The 15,437-nt window shown below is 48.3% G+C and overlaps 1 protein-coding gene across 1 annotated transcript in view; it reads left to right on the top strand.

Moving 5' to 3' along the window:
- USHBP1 (USH1 protein network component harmonin binding protein 1) overlaps window positions 1-12,010 on the top strand; it is a 19,095-nt gene extending 7,085 nt beyond the window's left edge. Inside the window, exons 5-12 of the mRNA XM_007945458.1 lie at window positions 4,467-4,603; window positions 4,763-4,903; window positions 5,622-5,795; window positions 8,716-8,965; window positions 10,243-10,464; window positions 11,214-11,311; window positions 11,478-11,600; window positions 11,821-12,010. Coding sequence (XP_007943649.1) covers window positions 4,467-4,603; window positions 4,763-4,903; window positions 5,622-5,795; window positions 8,716-8,965; window positions 10,243-10,464; window positions 11,214-11,311; window positions 11,478-11,600; window positions 11,821-12,010 — 1,335 coding nt within the window. The remainder of the gene's footprint in view (window positions 1-4,466; window positions 4,604-4,762; window positions 4,904-5,621; window positions 5,796-8,715; window positions 8,966-10,242; window positions 10,465-11,213; window positions 11,312-11,477; window positions 11,601-11,820) is intronic.
- The last annotated feature ends 3,427 nt before the right edge of the window (window positions 12,011-15,437 follow it).

Below are 15,437 nucleotides of genomic sequence, written 5' to 3'. Positions count from 1 at the left end.
CTAAAAGAACTAACAGATCCGTCCTGGAGGAAGTGCAGCCAGAATGCTCCTTGGAAGTGAGAATGGCCAGACTTCATCTCACCTACTTTGGTCACGTTGTCAGAAGGGACCATTCCCTGGAGAAAGATGTCATGCTTGGTAAGGTGGAGGGTCCATGAAAGAGGGGAAGACTCTCAACGAGATGGATTGACATAGTGGTTGCAACTATGGGTTCAGGTATAGCAAGGATCATGGAGCTGGCGTGGGACTGAGCGGTGTTTTATTCTACTGTGCATAGGGTTGCTATGAGTCAGACACGACTCAACGCCACCTAACAACAACAACAACATTCATCACAGCACTATTCACAATAGCAAAGAGATGGAAACAATCTAAATTGTGTTGTGCTGATATTTATTTATTTATTTCTATTTGTTTGGATTCCCTCTAAAATAGGTATTAGTTATTTAGAGTCATTTGTTTTCACTGTGCAGGAAAATAAAACTACAATTTAAAATATAAATAAATAAATAAATAAAACCGGTTATACGTTTGCATAAAATTTGCATAAAAATGAAACAAGATCCATACCTCACACCATATACAAAAACTAACTCCAGATGGAGCAAGGACTTAAATGTGAAACCTGAAACTATAAAGTTCGTCAAGGAAAAAAATAGGGGCAAATTTAGGGACCCTAATTTATGGCATAAATAGACTATCAAGCATCTCCCAAAATGTACAAACTGCAGAAGATAAACTAGATCATTGAGATTTTCTAAAAGTTATATTTTTATGTGCTTCAAAAGACTTCTCCAAAAGAGGAAAAAGAGAACCTACAGATTGGGAAAAAATATTTGTCAATGACACATCTGACAAGGGACTTATCTCTAAAACTTGTTGAAAACTCCAACAACTCAACAACAAAAAGACAAACAATCCAATTAAAAATGGGCGGAAGACAAAAATAGACACTTCACCAAAGAAGATATTCAGGCAGCCAACAAACACATGAAGAAATGTTCATGACCATTATCCATTGTTGTTGTTGTTGTTGTTGTGATGTGCCATCGAGTCAGCCCTGACTCATAGCGACCCCTCCTTGGGTTTCCGAGGCAGTATCACTACGGAAGTAGGATTGCCCAACCTTCCTTCCGAGGAGTGGCTGGTGGGTTTGAACCACCAGCCTTCTGGTTAGCAGTCAAGCGCCTTAGCCACTATGCTACCAGAGCTCCCCATTAAGGAGATGCAAATCAAAAACAACAATGAAATACTATCTCATCCCAGCACTGATAACAAAGTTCAACAAGACAGAAAATAACAAATGCTGGCGAGGATGTGGAGAGATTGAAACTCTTAGACACTGCTGGTGGGACTATAAAATTATACAAACACCGTGAAAATCGGTATGGTGATTCCTTAAAGAGTTGGAATTAGAAGTACCATTTGATCCTGCAATCCCATTACTAGGTGCATATCCTAAAGAAGTGAGAGCCAGAAACATTGATCTATTGGTGGATGGATGGGTGGACAGGCTGAACAATTAGTTATGTCTGTGCAGGGGGGATTGTGCTCATGACCATGTATAAGGTTGGCAGCCAATAATTCTACTAGTGTATTTGTATATTCTGTAAGAATTTCCAGGTATTACAGTAGAGCTGACAAGGGACAAAATTGTGGAAACTTCTTGGCCACAGCCAATTACCTAGAGGGAGCGAGTAGTTGGACCTGTGGACCCAGGACCATGGCCACAGGGGACATCAAGCTCAATTGCCATAACATACTACACGATACATTGTTCCACATCCTACTTTGGTGAGTAGCGACTGGGATCTTAAAAGCTTGCAAGCAGCCATCTAGGTGCAATGATGGGTCTCTCCTCGTTCAGAACAAAGAAGAATGAAAAAAACCAAAGATGCATGGAAACAAATAGTCCAAGAGACTGGTACATGATGTGATCCTCAGCCTATATGACCATGAGACCAGAAAAACTAGATGGTGCCTGGCTCCCAGTGTCAACCACTCAGAGGGGAATGTATGTAGCAGATACCGGATAGAGTGGGAGAATAATGTGGAACAAAATTCAAAATCATTTAAAAAAAAAAAAAAAAGGATCAGGTTTACTGGTCTGCTAGAGCCTGGTGGAATGAACCACTGAGACTTTGGCCCCTAGCTGTCATTCAGGTCTGGAATTGAACCCACACTTGTGGCTTCCAGCCAAACAAAAGACAGGCAAATGAGCTGAACATATATATTAGGTAGATACACTCCCTGGAGAGATCAATCATGGGGGAACAGAAGGGCTGTGTATGCACAGGGAGACAGCTTGGGGGGCAGGAGTGCATGGGAGGGAAGGACATAGGGAAGAGGTGAGGAAGTGGGAAGAGAGCTGTTGCATTGTGGGAAATTGCAGTCAATATCATGAGACAAGTATATGTGAACTGCTGTATGGAAAATGAATTAGCTCTGTAAACTTTCACCCAAATCACAATTAAAAACAACAAAAAAAGTGAAAGCTATGACACGAGTAGATATGTTGTTGTTGTGTGCCATTAAGTCAGCCCCAACTCATAACGACCCCTCCTTGGGTTGCTGAGGCAGTATCACTACAGAAGTAGATTGCCTAACCTTCCTTCTGAGGAGTGGCTGTTGGTTTGAACTGCCAGCCTTCTGGTTAGAAGTCAAGTGCCTTAGGCACTATGCTACCAGAGCTCCTCAAGTAGATATAGACACACCCATGTTCATTGCAGCAATATTCACAATAGCAAAGAGATGGAAACAACCTAATTGTCCATCAACAGAAGAATGGATAACCAAACTATGGTACATACACACAGTGGAATACTATGCAACACTAAAGAATAATGCAGAATTTGCAAATCACCCATAACGTGGATGAACTTGCCGGGCATTATACCAAATGAAATGAGTCAATCACCAAAGGACAAATATTGTAACAGTCCACTATTGTAAAAAGTCAAGGAAAGGTTTATATATGAAAGGAAATTTCTTTGTGGTTACCAGGGATGGGAGTGGAGGGGAGGGAACACTGCTAGATGGGCAGAGACAAGTATTGATTCAGGTGAAGGGAAGGGCAATGTACCAAAAGTGAGTGATCAACACAGTGGCATTGAGAAAGAAGAAGATATGGAGAGATGCACAAGCAATACAAACAACAAAGATGAACCCTTTTGCATGCACAGTACTGTGTTGTCAATGATGGTAAGCATTGATCTATGGATCTGAACATGTATAGGGTTGGCAGATAAGGTTTCTACATGTGTATTTGTAAGTGCTGTAAGAATGTCTGGGTTATAGTAGAGCTGATAAGGGGCAAGATGTTGGTGGCTTCTTGGCTATAGTCAGCTACCCTGAGGGAGCAAGTAATTAGACCTGTGGGTCCACCATGGTCCCAGGGGACATCAAGTTCAATTGTCATAAGAGACTACACAAAAACTTCGTTCTACATCCTACTTTGGTGAGTAGTGACTGGGGTCTTAAAAGCTTGCTAGCAGCCATCTAGATGCAACAATGGTTCTCTCCTCTTCCAGAGCAAAGAAGAATGAAGAAAAACAAAGGCATAATTAAACAATTAGTCCAAGGGACTAGTAGACCATGCAATCTTCAGCTTATATGACCATGAGGCCAGAAGAACTAGATGGTGCCCGGCTACCACTGTCAACCACTCAGAAGGGGATCAGTGCAGGAGATCCTGGATAGAGTGGGAGAACAATATAGAACAAAACTCAAAATCATGAAAAAAAAGACCAGGTTTGCTGGTCTGATAAAGCCTGATGAGACCCTTGAGACTATGGCCCCCAGTTACCCTTCAGGTCTGGAACTGAACCCACTCCTCTGGCTTCCAGCCAAACAATAGGCAGACATATGATGTGAACATTTACGTCAGGTAGATACAGTCCTTGGAGCGGTCAACCATAGGAGAGCAGAAGGGCAGTGTTTGCACAGGGAGAAAGCTGGGGGGGGGGTTGGGAGTCCATGGGAGGGAAGGACAGAGGGAAGAGGTAACTATGGGGAGGAAGTGGGAAGAGAGCTGTTACGTTGTGGAGAATTGCAGTCAATATCATGAAACAAAATGTGTATGAACTGGTGTATGGAAAATGAATTTGCTCTGTAAACTTTCACCCAAATCACAATTTAAAGCATAATTTAAAAAGTTGGAAATAGAAATGCCATATGATTCAGCAATCCCACTACTAGGTATATATCCTAGAGAAATAAGAGCCTTGACACAAATTGTTATATGCATTCCCATGTTCATCACAGCACTATTCATATCAGCAAGAAGATGAAAACAACCTAAGTGCCCAATAAAAAAAAGAAGAATCCTTGATCCTGAGATAGTTCATGGAAGTGAGATTCTAATCCTGATTCTGGTATCCAATAGCTTCTGGGGTTGGAAAAGACCCAAAGGCATGATTCTGCCCTTCAGTGACCATCAGTGTTAATCAAGACACTTCTTCCTGCAGGACCCCTTCCCCTCGGCTCACCCCCTGATCCGGCGCCTCCAGAGCAATTCTAGCACCCAGAACCTTGGACCTCTCCCCACCCAGCCCCTTGCCCCAGAGATGCACATCATGGAAGCCCAGAGTGACCAGCTCCGGGGGTAAGAGCCACCAATGCTGAGCTAGTAAGGGCTTCCTTCTGCTGGGATATGAACCCAGGAGGCAAGATAGAGCAGGTGAAGGAGAGGGAGGGATGGAAATCAGGTCCTAACTGCCCCAGGAAGTCTCTAACTTTCCCTCTTCCCCACTGTTGGAGGCAGAAGCATCGAAAAGCTCAAATGCTTTAACCGTCTACTGTCAGCTGTGCTCCAGGGGTACAAGGGCCGGTGCGAGGGGCTCAGCATGCAGCTGGGCCAGCGGGAGGCTGAGGCCACAGCATTGCACTTGGCCTTGCAGTACAGGTCAGTGCATCCCACCACTAGTGGAACTGGCTGGGGAGGAGCTGGACTCTCAGGCAATGGCCCCATTCACAGAGGGAAACCAAGCCCTCACAGGAAAGCAGTTTCCTCCACCACAGGAATTAATTTAAGGCAGTCTTAGCCCAAGGGTGCTGAAGGAGTGTGAGTTCTCCCGGGGGTGGAGGCAGGAAGGAAAGCTAGAGTCCTAGGAGCAAACAGAGATGAACCCACACAGCAAGATGGGGGCAGGCTTCCTGGTGAAAAAGATCGGAGCTGAGGTGTTTTTATTTTATTGATTTATTTTTATTTTTATTGTGACTTGGGTGAAAGTTTACAGAGCAAATTCATTTTCCATACAGCAGTTCACATACACTTTGTCTCATGACATTGACTGCAATTTCCCACAATGCAACAGTTCTCCTCCCACTTCCTCCCCATAGTTACCCCTTCCCTGTGTCCTTCCCTCCATTCAGTCCTGCCCCCCAAGCTGTCTCCCTGTGCATACACAGCCTTTCTGTTCTCCCATAATTGATCTCTCCAAGGAGTGTATCTACCTAATGTAAATGTTCAGCTCATTTGCCTGTCTTTTGTTTGGCTGGAAACCACAGGAGTGGGTTCAATTCCATGGAGCTGAGGTTTTCAGAGATGAGTAAGAGTTTGCCCTCTGGGAGGACGTTAGGAGATCTGGTGTCCTGGAGCACTCAGGACCGATGTCCTGCAGTGAGCACTGTGAGGAGGCATATGGGGCCCTGCTTGCTCTGAGGAAGGCCGACTCGGGAACAGGGGAAGGAGCCTTGGTGGGTGATCTTCAGGCTGCTGAGAAGGAAGCATGGAGGCTGCTGGCCCAAGAAGAGGCTGCCATAGATGGAGGAGCACCACAAGGTGCCCAGCCAAGGTACCTCTGGGGACCCTGGAAACTGGGCTGACTAGTGAGTGAGGCCCTGAGTGGGAGATGGGTTTTCCAAGATGGCCCTGTGTTGGGGTTTGGCATGACTGTATCCAGTGAGGACAGGAGTTAGCCTGTTGCTACTCAACAAGGCTGGCATGGTGGTTAATTGGATTGGCATAGGACCCACCATGGCTGGCATAAAGGTGGATGATGGTACTTAACAAGGTTGACCTGATAATGCTCATTGAGTTAGGCATGATGCTGCCAAAAAAGGTTAGCATGCTGGGTGATGGTGCTCATTGATGTAAAAAAGCATCAGAACCTGTCTAACTTCAGGGGGAACAATGCACATCAAGGTCAGCATCAGCCCAAGGCTAATTCCTATGAGGCAGAGGTCAAACATACCTCCACCCTTTTATTATTTCTGATGATAGCTATCCCTCCCACAGCACACTTCCCCCCACCACAGCACTCTTTACTTCTTTTCTGGGTTCAATAATCTGCTGCAATGACCACACAGTGCATACTTACAGTTAGCGTTTTAAGGAAGTAACAAGATACAACTTAGAATCAGGAAGCATGCAGGCAAAATCTCCCTTCTTCAGTTCTGGATGGGTCTCTCAGGCCCTCTAGGCCACGCAGGCTTCCTCTCATCCCCCTGCAAACAGGCTCCTCTTGGCCCTGTTTTCTGTCACCATGACTCTGCCAAAGGGCCCCTTCTGGGTCTATCACCATCTACTCTGCTGCAGGGCCCCTAATGAGCCTTTCACCATCGGCTCTGCCAGTGGGACTCTGCTGGGCCTCTCGCTATTTCACTGTCTTTAGTGTTACAGCCCTTGACTTACGTTACAGCTCTTTTTGGCAGTTCCTTACTTCCTTTCTTTCTCTTCCTGCCTCTCTCTTCTTTCTGCTTCTCTTTCTATTTCTTTTTGAAAAACCTCTGTAGGATTGGCTGCTTCTTTACACAAAGTCTTCATCGATTTCAAGGCATGGCCCTCCCACCAGGGCCACAAACTGACCAATCCCCTTTTAATAGGCCACAAGCACTTTATTTGCATAGTAGTCTACAGATAATTCATGTGCATAATATATTGACTAGGGAGCTCTGGTGGCATAGTGCCTAAGGCACTTGACACTTGACTGCTAACCAGAAGGTTGGCCATTCAAACCCACCTGTCACTCCTGGGAAGGAAGATTGGGTAATCTACTTCCATAGTGATACTGCCTCGGCAACCCAAGGAGGGGTCTTTACCAGTCAGTGGGTTTGGTTAGTTTAATTTATTGACTAATTCATGCAAGATAAATACCTATCATAGGGCAGGCTGCAGCCAAGGACTAGATAAAAAGTATCAAACCAAATTGTTTACAACTTGCCCAGGAATGTCAATTTGCTTGGATAAAAATAACAAAGCCTTTGGAGAAGAAAACTTGGGCCAAGGTAACTCCTTAGGACTTAGGGGAAAAGTCTCTCAAGTTGTTTTTCCGAAGACCCTAACCAACAGGCCATGTAAAAGAATTCATTTCATAACAATTGGATTGGTATGATGGTGTCCCCATGATGGCATGAGTGATAGTGGCCATTAGGTAGTCATGATGATGATCATCATGTTGTTTTGATCAATGATAGTGCCCACTGGTTTGGCATGATGGTGTTCACCGTTTTGCCTTGATTGATGATAGTGCCCATTGGGTTGGTATGATGATGTCTACTATGTTGGCTTGATAAGTGATGGTGCCTGTTGGGTAGTCATGATGCTTTGATGGATAATTGCACCTGTCTTAATTATCTAATGCTGCTCTAACAGAAATACCACATGGGTGCTTTAACAAATGGAAGTTTATTTTCTCACACTTCAGGAGGCTAGAAGTCTGAATTCAGAGCACTTGCTCTAGGGAAGTCTTTCTTTCTCTGTTGGCTCTGGACAAAAGTCCTTGTCTGTTTTAGCTTTTGCCTCTGCAATCTTCACGTGGCTTGGCATCTCTGTTCTCCACTCTCTGCTTGCTAGCTTGCATTTAATCTCTTTTATATCTCAAAAGAGAGTGACTCAAGATACAAGTTACACTAATCCTGCCTCATTAACATAACAAAGACAAAACCAAAGAAACAAACCAAAGGGGCTTGGTCAGTTCGTGGCCCTGGTGGGAGGACCATGCCTTGAAATCGATGAAGATTTTGTGTCAATAAGCAGCCAACCCTACAGAGGTTTTTCAAAAAGAAATAGGAAGAGAAGCAGAAAGAAGATCGAAGCAGGAAGAGAAAGAAAGCAGATAAGGAACTGCCAAAAAGAGCTGTAACATAAGTCAAGGGTTGTAACACTAAAGACAGTGAAATAGTGAGAGGCCCAGCAGAGTCCCACTGGTAGATTCTGATTCATAGCAACCCTACAGGACACAGTAGAACTGCCCCATAGCATTTCCAAGGCTGTAAATCTTTACTGAAGCAGACGGCTACATCTTTCTCCTAAAGAGCAGCTGATGGGTTTGAACTGCTGATCTTTTGGATGGCAGTCAAGTGCTTTAACCACTGTGCCAACATGGCTCCTTTAATAAAGACATTCTCCAATGGGATTATAATCACAGGCATAGAGGTTAGGATTTACAAAACCTATTTTGGGGGAATACCATTCAATCCATAAGAATATCTATCCACTGTGTTACTGTGATGGTCCACTATGTTGTCTTGATCAATGATGGTGCCTATTGGTTTGGCATGATGGTGTGCACTATATCATCTTGATGAATTATAGTGCTTATTGGAGTTTACATTATGATAACCACCATGTTGGTATAAGAAGGTCCACCACAGATGGCCTAGGAACCATTGTGGTTGGTAAGATGGAGGATGATGGTGCTCCCAGGGCTGGTATGAGGTTAGTACAATCACGCCCACCAGTGTTGACACACACCCCTCTTCTGTTTCCCACAGCCCTGAGGGCAGTAGTGTGGACAGGCCCACACTACAGGAAGTGGCTACTCAGCTCCAAGGCTACATCCAGCGTCTCCAGGAGCACCGTGCTCTGGTGAAGATTCCTCCAGAGCCTGGTCCCACCCTGGCACCCATGCCCAATGTGCCCCAGGCAGAAGCCATGCTGCAGGCCATGCTAGAGACCGAGCCTGGCCCAGCTCTGCCCCGGCTGGAGAAGATGCAGATCCAGCAGGACCTAGTGGCCACACGGGTATTCACGGGCTGTGGTTACTCTACCAATCATTCCTGCCAAGACAAAGGTTTTTGCTAAGGCAGTGAGAGGCATGACTAGATAGAGAAACCAAGGAGCATGAGGGGGTTCTTTGGGCTGGGAACAGGCGTCCTGGAGGAAGGAGAATTAGAGCTGGGATTTTGAGGGGTGAATAGGAGTTTGTCCTCTGTGTTTCAGTTTCTCACTAGATTCCTAACCTGGCTTTCAAAAATGTTCTGTAGGGGACAAGGGAAGCTTTTGTTTGCAGGGCATTGAGTTTATGTTAATGGTGGTAGAATATTTTGGAAAAATATAGCAATAATTGTGGCGCAACATGAAACAATAACATGAATGTCCCTGAGTTGTAAATATAGAAGTTGTTATGTTGGTGAATGTCTTGGTATGGATGTTTTCACCACAATAAAAGTTAAAAAAAAAGAAGAAGCCCTTCCTATGGGAAAAACTTGAGGAAAGAGAACATACCCCAGGGTTTGTAGGCTTGCAGGAAATACTCTAGGTTCTGGAGTTGAAGAAACTCAGATGCTTCCACTGAGCTAGTACTTGACCCTGTCTAAGATATTTGCCTTCTCTGAATTGCCACTCTATAGCCATCCCCCAAACCAAAGCCACTGCTGTGGAGTTGATTCAGATTTCATAGAGAGCCTATAAGAGTGAGTGGAACTGTCCCATAGGGTTTCTTGGGCTAAAAACTGTATATGGAAACAAATGGCCAGATGTTTCTCCCACGGAGCTGCAGAGTGAGTTTGAACCGCTGACCTTTCAGTTAGCAGCTGAATGCTTAACCATTGTGCCATCATACTCTTTTATGGAGGATGGTATTTCTCACCTCCTAAGATCATGGTGAGGGTCAGAGTTCTTGCCTGGCCAGCCCACAGTATGTGCTTCCTAACCTGGCACAAACTGTTTCCCTAATGGTTGACCCTGTTGTCATTAGTGACTATCGATTCAGCACCTGATTCACGTCAACCCTGTGCACAGCAAGATTGGGCTATTGTGATCCATAGTGCTTTCACTGACCGATCTTTGCAAATCAATCACCAGGCTTTTCTCCCTAGTCTGTCTGAAACCTGTTTAGCATCACAGCAACATGCAAGCCTCCACTGGCAGACAGGTGGTGGCTGCATATAAACTGCATGGGCCGGGAATCAAACCCAGTTCTTCTGCACAGAAGCCAAGAGTTCTAACACTGAACCACCACTTCTCTCTGTGGTTGGTCCTCAAGGTACAAACTCTCTGCCCTCTCATTGACCCCTCAGGAGACCCTGGCAAACCTGACCTTACGGCTGCAGCTAGCACGGAGGGAGAAGCGGAGCCTGGAGCTGCGGGAGGCTGCCCTTCGAGCCCTGGGCCCTGCCCACCTGCTCCTGCTGGAGCAGCTGCGGTGGGAGCGGGCCCAGCTCCAGGCTAGCGGTGAGGGCAGCAGTGGTGGAGACAGCAGTGGAGGCGGGAGCAGCGGGGATGAGACGGAACGGCCCCAGGTGAGTGGCCCATCTGGACCTGGGAGGGATAGCAATACACTACTGGCTGTGTGGCCCCGGAGAATCATGGGCCCTCTGAGCTTTGGTTTCCACCATTTCTGCACAGAGAGACACATGTAATAGTTAAGCTGAGTGTTAATGTTCACACATATACTTGGGGATTTTGTTCATTGAAGGTATTGAGCCCAATAAGCTCCAAGGGGTTTAGCATCTTCTCCTCAAACCTGTTTCTACCCCTTTATCCCACCCCCAGGTCTGTCCACGCTCCCCATCTCCACCCCTGCTGCCCCAGCTTGTGTTTCATCTCCTCCTAAATCTTAGCTCCAATCTCTTCCCTGAGGCCTCCCCTTTTTCCCCTTCCTGTCTGATTTTATCTGAGTTCTGCTTAAAAGCCTTCCATGGTTTTCTGGAACCTTCAGAGTTTAGGCTCCTTAATGTGGTTCTTTGAGTATCTCTCCTTTGCACACACCAGGTCCCAGCCTGGAACACTATTCCCTCTTTGTCTAATTTAGTCCTTGACCTCCAGCAGGTCTCAACTCAGGTATCACTTCCTCAAGGAAGCCCTCCGGGATTGCCTTCAGATGAAGTCCCCCATTTCTTATTTCCCTCGTCAGAAGATAATTTTACCTTTATTGGGGGCTCTCTGAGAGCAGAGCTGTGGCCCCCACCATCTGGGTGTTTTAGATGTCCCCCTTGGGCTTAGCACACATCTTGGTCAGCATCATTTCCCTCTGTTCTGCTCACTGTAGGGCCCTCCTGCTGTCCCCGGTGGCACGGATGGAGGCCAGGTGGGCAGAGTACGGGACCCAGAGGAGCTATCCCAGGAGCTGGAGTTGTCACTAACCCGGTGTGTGCCTGGGTTCTGGGCTGGGAAATGAGTGGGGTCAGGGAGAGCAGGATGCACACCTGTGTAGAGGTGTGTTCATCTGGAAACACTATGGGCAAATGGGTGGGAGGAGGGGAGGAAGAGCAATTGGCCATGGCTGTGACCCCTCTCTCCCACCCTGCACTAGGACCCTGGACCTACAGGGGCAGCTGCGGAGCCTTTGGGAAGAGCTGGAACAGGTGGCTCATAAGGCTCGAACCAGACGCGCTCAGAGTGCCAAGCTGAACAGCGACTTATGCAAAGCTCACAGGTGGTCCCCTGCCCTGGGTCCCCCTGCCTGGTTGCTTTAGCCGTGTATCCCCGCCTCTCTTTGGCCCTCAGGTTCCTCCCTGTGAGGTGGTAGTGCATTCGATCCATTGCACACCTCCGTTGATGGCCAGTGGGACCCCAGGAGCACCCAGTCTCAGGGAGCAGCCCCTCTTGGGGATGGGAATGGAGTTGTTTCTTGGCTCATTCCTCACACCCTCCAGTGCCCTGGTCTTGGCCTTCCGAGGAGCGCACAGGAAGCAGGAGGAGCAGCAGCACAAACTGGAGCAGCAGGTGGCACTGACGGAGGCCCGACAGGCAGAGGAGCTGGCCGTGCTGGAAGCCACCGTGAGGGCTTTAGTGAAGCATCGGCCACCCTGCCCACCACCCCGGCCAGGGGAGACCCTTCTGTAGTCCCACAACAGGTCTTGTCAGGACATGCCCCAGAGTGATGACCGGCAATATCATAAACTCCCTGGAGCGCCTTTATATGACTTGGCGTGTTGAGGCATGTTTGGTGTACGGTGGCCTAGTATGGGATGACAGGGCTCTTGAGAAAGACGTAATGTCTTAGAGGTCTCTGGGTGGTACAAACAGTTTGCATTCCACTACTAACTGAGAGGCTGATGGTTCAAACTCACCCAGTGGTGCTGAAGAAGAAAGGCCTGGTGATCTACTTCTGAAAAGATTAAAACCAAAAAAATCAAACCCATTGCCACTGAGTCAATGCTGTCTCATAGCAACCTGATCGAACAGAGCAGAACCGCCCTATAGGGTTTCCAAGGCTGTAAATCTTTATGGAAGCAGACTGCCGCCTATTTCTCCCAAAGAGTGGCTGGTGAGTTCTAACAGCTGACTTGGTTAGCAGTGAAGCACTTAACCACTGTGCCACCAGGTCTAAAGATTATAGCCATGAAAATCCTATGAAACAGTTCTACTCTGTAACACATGGGAGTACCATTATCTTGAATTGACTAGACAGCAATGGTGTTTTTTTTTTTTTTTAATGTCTTAGGGTCTGGCCTAGCGCCATGTGGATTATAAACCTGGGATGTCATTGAGGTTGGGCAGGGTGACATGGTCTCCAGGGAACAAAGGCAAAGCTCTCCCACTTGAGCTGGGGGCCGGGGGCACAAATGAGGAAACTGAGGCCCAGCTAGATTCCCAAGTTAAGTAGCCAAAGCTAAAATTCCAGCCCCTATCTGGAAGGGGTCTGTAGTGAGCAAGTGAGCAGGAACGGGTGGGTACACCTTCTCTGCCTACCCTTTCCCAAGGAGACACTGGGGTTGATCTGGAAGATGCTCACAAAGAAGAGGCCCATAGCACAGAAGCAAGCTGAGGAGCTGAGGCTGGAACAGCTCAGGGTGTGCAAAGAGCATTGGCTAGAAGAGCACTTGCTGCCAGGGTGGCGGCGGGGGACGGGGAACTGGGGAGGGTTTTGGAATTTGGCGTCAACGAACGAATTTGCAGCTAAGGGAGAGGGCTTCTGGGTGAAGTGGGGACTTGGGGGTTTTGGACTATAGACAGGTAAGTTCAGAGCACACATGCTCCAATGAGGCGAATCTGCCACTTCTAGAGCTGGGAGTGCCGGCCAGCTTCTTCCCAAGGCTGATGGGAGCTATGGGAGGTGTTTGTGCCAGGTTAAATGGTCTGCACTCAATCACTCACTTAAAAATTGACTGTTCGAACCTACCCAGTGGTGACATGAAAGAAAGGCCTGGCAATCCGCTTCAGTAAAGATTACATCCAAATCAACCCTATGGAGCAGTTCTACTCTCACACATGTGGGGTCACTATAAGTCAGAAACAACTCCAAGACAATGAATTTGGCTTTTAATAGCAGGCAGCTTATTAGCATACATTTGCATAGGCAGATCCTAGGCCTTCCAGAATGAGGTAGCTGGGCTTGGAAAGCTGCGGTGGGCTTCCACCCAACCTGGTGGGGTTAGTGGCCAGCTGTCCTCTCCTGGGGGGTTGCTGAAACCCAAGACAGGGATTAGAAAGCGTTTTGTGTCCAGCCTCGGGGAGGAGGGGTCTGGGTTGCACCTGTGCAGGTGTGTGTGGGGTGCTGTCTCTTTCAAGAGGTGGGCTGCAAGCCTGGGGTTAGTGCCAGTCAGCAGCCAAGCCTGCACCCAAACCCTGTCCACCTGATGAGAGGAAACAGCCACTCTTAATGTCTGGGGCTGGTGACCTTCGGACCGCCCCCCCCCAATGTCTCTGGATCCAGCTGACTCTGAAGAAAGGAGGGAAAACTGAGGCAGGCAAAGCAACAAGTCAGAGGGAGAGGCAGAAGAGCCAAGCTTGCTCCCTTCCTCAAGAGTCTAAGAGTGACCTTGTCCCCCAAGTTGCCCGTCAGGGGAAGGGTAGTCAAGGTCATCTGTAGGTTTTGCACTTGGGGACACACCTGGCATTGCAATTAGGGAGTGGGGCCCAGTTCCCAGGCTGCCTGAGCAAATGGGCTGGCTGTTCCCACACGCAGCCCCTTGGCAGATGGGCCTAGGACTCTTTGTCCCAGGTTTGCAGCCTCTGCAAGGTCAAATGTCACCTCGGGGCAGCGGGCAGGGGTCACAGGGGCGGGGCAGGCCTCCACCCACCACCCCCAAGTGGGCCCCAGGGGGCGAAGGGGGGTCTACTGGGAGAGGGGCAGGGTAGCTACAAGGGGCTGAAACAACTGGAAGCTCTGGGGTTCATCCTCCAACCCTGCCTGGCCCTCCCTTCTGAGTCCCCATTCCCACTCTCTCAGGCTAGTCCCCCTATTCCCTGCTTCTTCCTGCCCAAACCTCTGATCCCAGGCCCTGAGCCTTCTCACCCTGGTAAGTGTCTCTTTCCCATCAGTTCTCTAAGACCCCCACTGTGTCCCTGAGCAATGATTCTGGCAGGTCCAGGTAACTTACCTAGGATCCCTGGCTTCTCCCAAAACAGCCAGTCAGCCTTTACTCATTCCCAGGCAGCCTATGCCTGGGAATCCATGCCCTTCTCCCCTAGCAGGGGTTACATCAGGCTGTGGGTCAAAACCCCACCTGTCAGACCTGTGGGAAGTCCTAGCTAATGTCTAACCCAAGTCCTTCCTGCTTTTTGTGCTTGCTAAGGCTTCCCCAGATGTTCCTGGGTGGCTCAAATGGTTTAAGAATTCGACTGCTAACCCAAAGGCTGGAGGTTCAAACCCACCCTGAGATGCCTCCAATGAAAGGCTTGATCTGCTTCAGAAAGTTCACAGCCTTGAAAACCCTCTTTAGCACGGTTCTACTTGCTGCAACTCAATGGCAAACATGGCAACTGGTTTCTGCTTTAAGGCTTCCCCCACTAGGAACCCAGCCAGGCCCTCTCTGGGTGGCTAAGAGGCTCAGTGCTGGGTGGGCTGGCTCTCTCTGAACCTCAGTTTTCCCCAAAGTGTTGCAAGATCTCTAAGCACCTTTGCCCAGGGAGGGCACCTCCTTAGGTCTCATCTGGGGTGGGGGAGGTCTTTTCCCAAGTCCCACTCCTGAGAGCGGAGGCATAGGAGCAGCAGGGAAAGCAGGGCAGCAGTAGAAGCCCAGCCCAAGTGCCCGGGCATCAGACTGGGCTCAGGGCACGGTGGGAGATAAGGCCAGGCTATGGACCTGTGGGGTTGCCAAGGGGAAAGGTCACCGTGGGAAGGGCTCCAATAGCCAGTTAAACGTTAACAGGTCCAGCGGAAGATAATGCTCGCCTTCTACCGCCCAGGGCTATCCAGCCCAACCTCCTCTCAAACCAACGGTGCCCAATAAGTGCTGGGTCTGGAGAGGGCTCCGGGCTGGAAGAGACATCTGCAGTTCAGCCGGCAGCCCAATCCTTTCAGTAAAGCACAGAAAGAAAAGGAAAT

Source organism: Orycteropus afer, unplaced genomic scaffold (assembly GCF_000298275.1).
Source record: "Orycteropus afer afer isolate SDZICR_OR568_19922 unplaced genomic scaffold, OryAfe1.0 scaffold00136, whole genome shotgun sequence".
Classification (NCBI taxonomy): Eukaryota; Metazoa; Chordata; class Mammalia; order Tubulidentata; family Orycteropodidae; genus Orycteropus; species Orycteropus afer.
The sequence above is the reverse complement of the archived record's forward strand: the minus strand, read 5'-3'. Positions and strand labels throughout refer to the sequence as shown.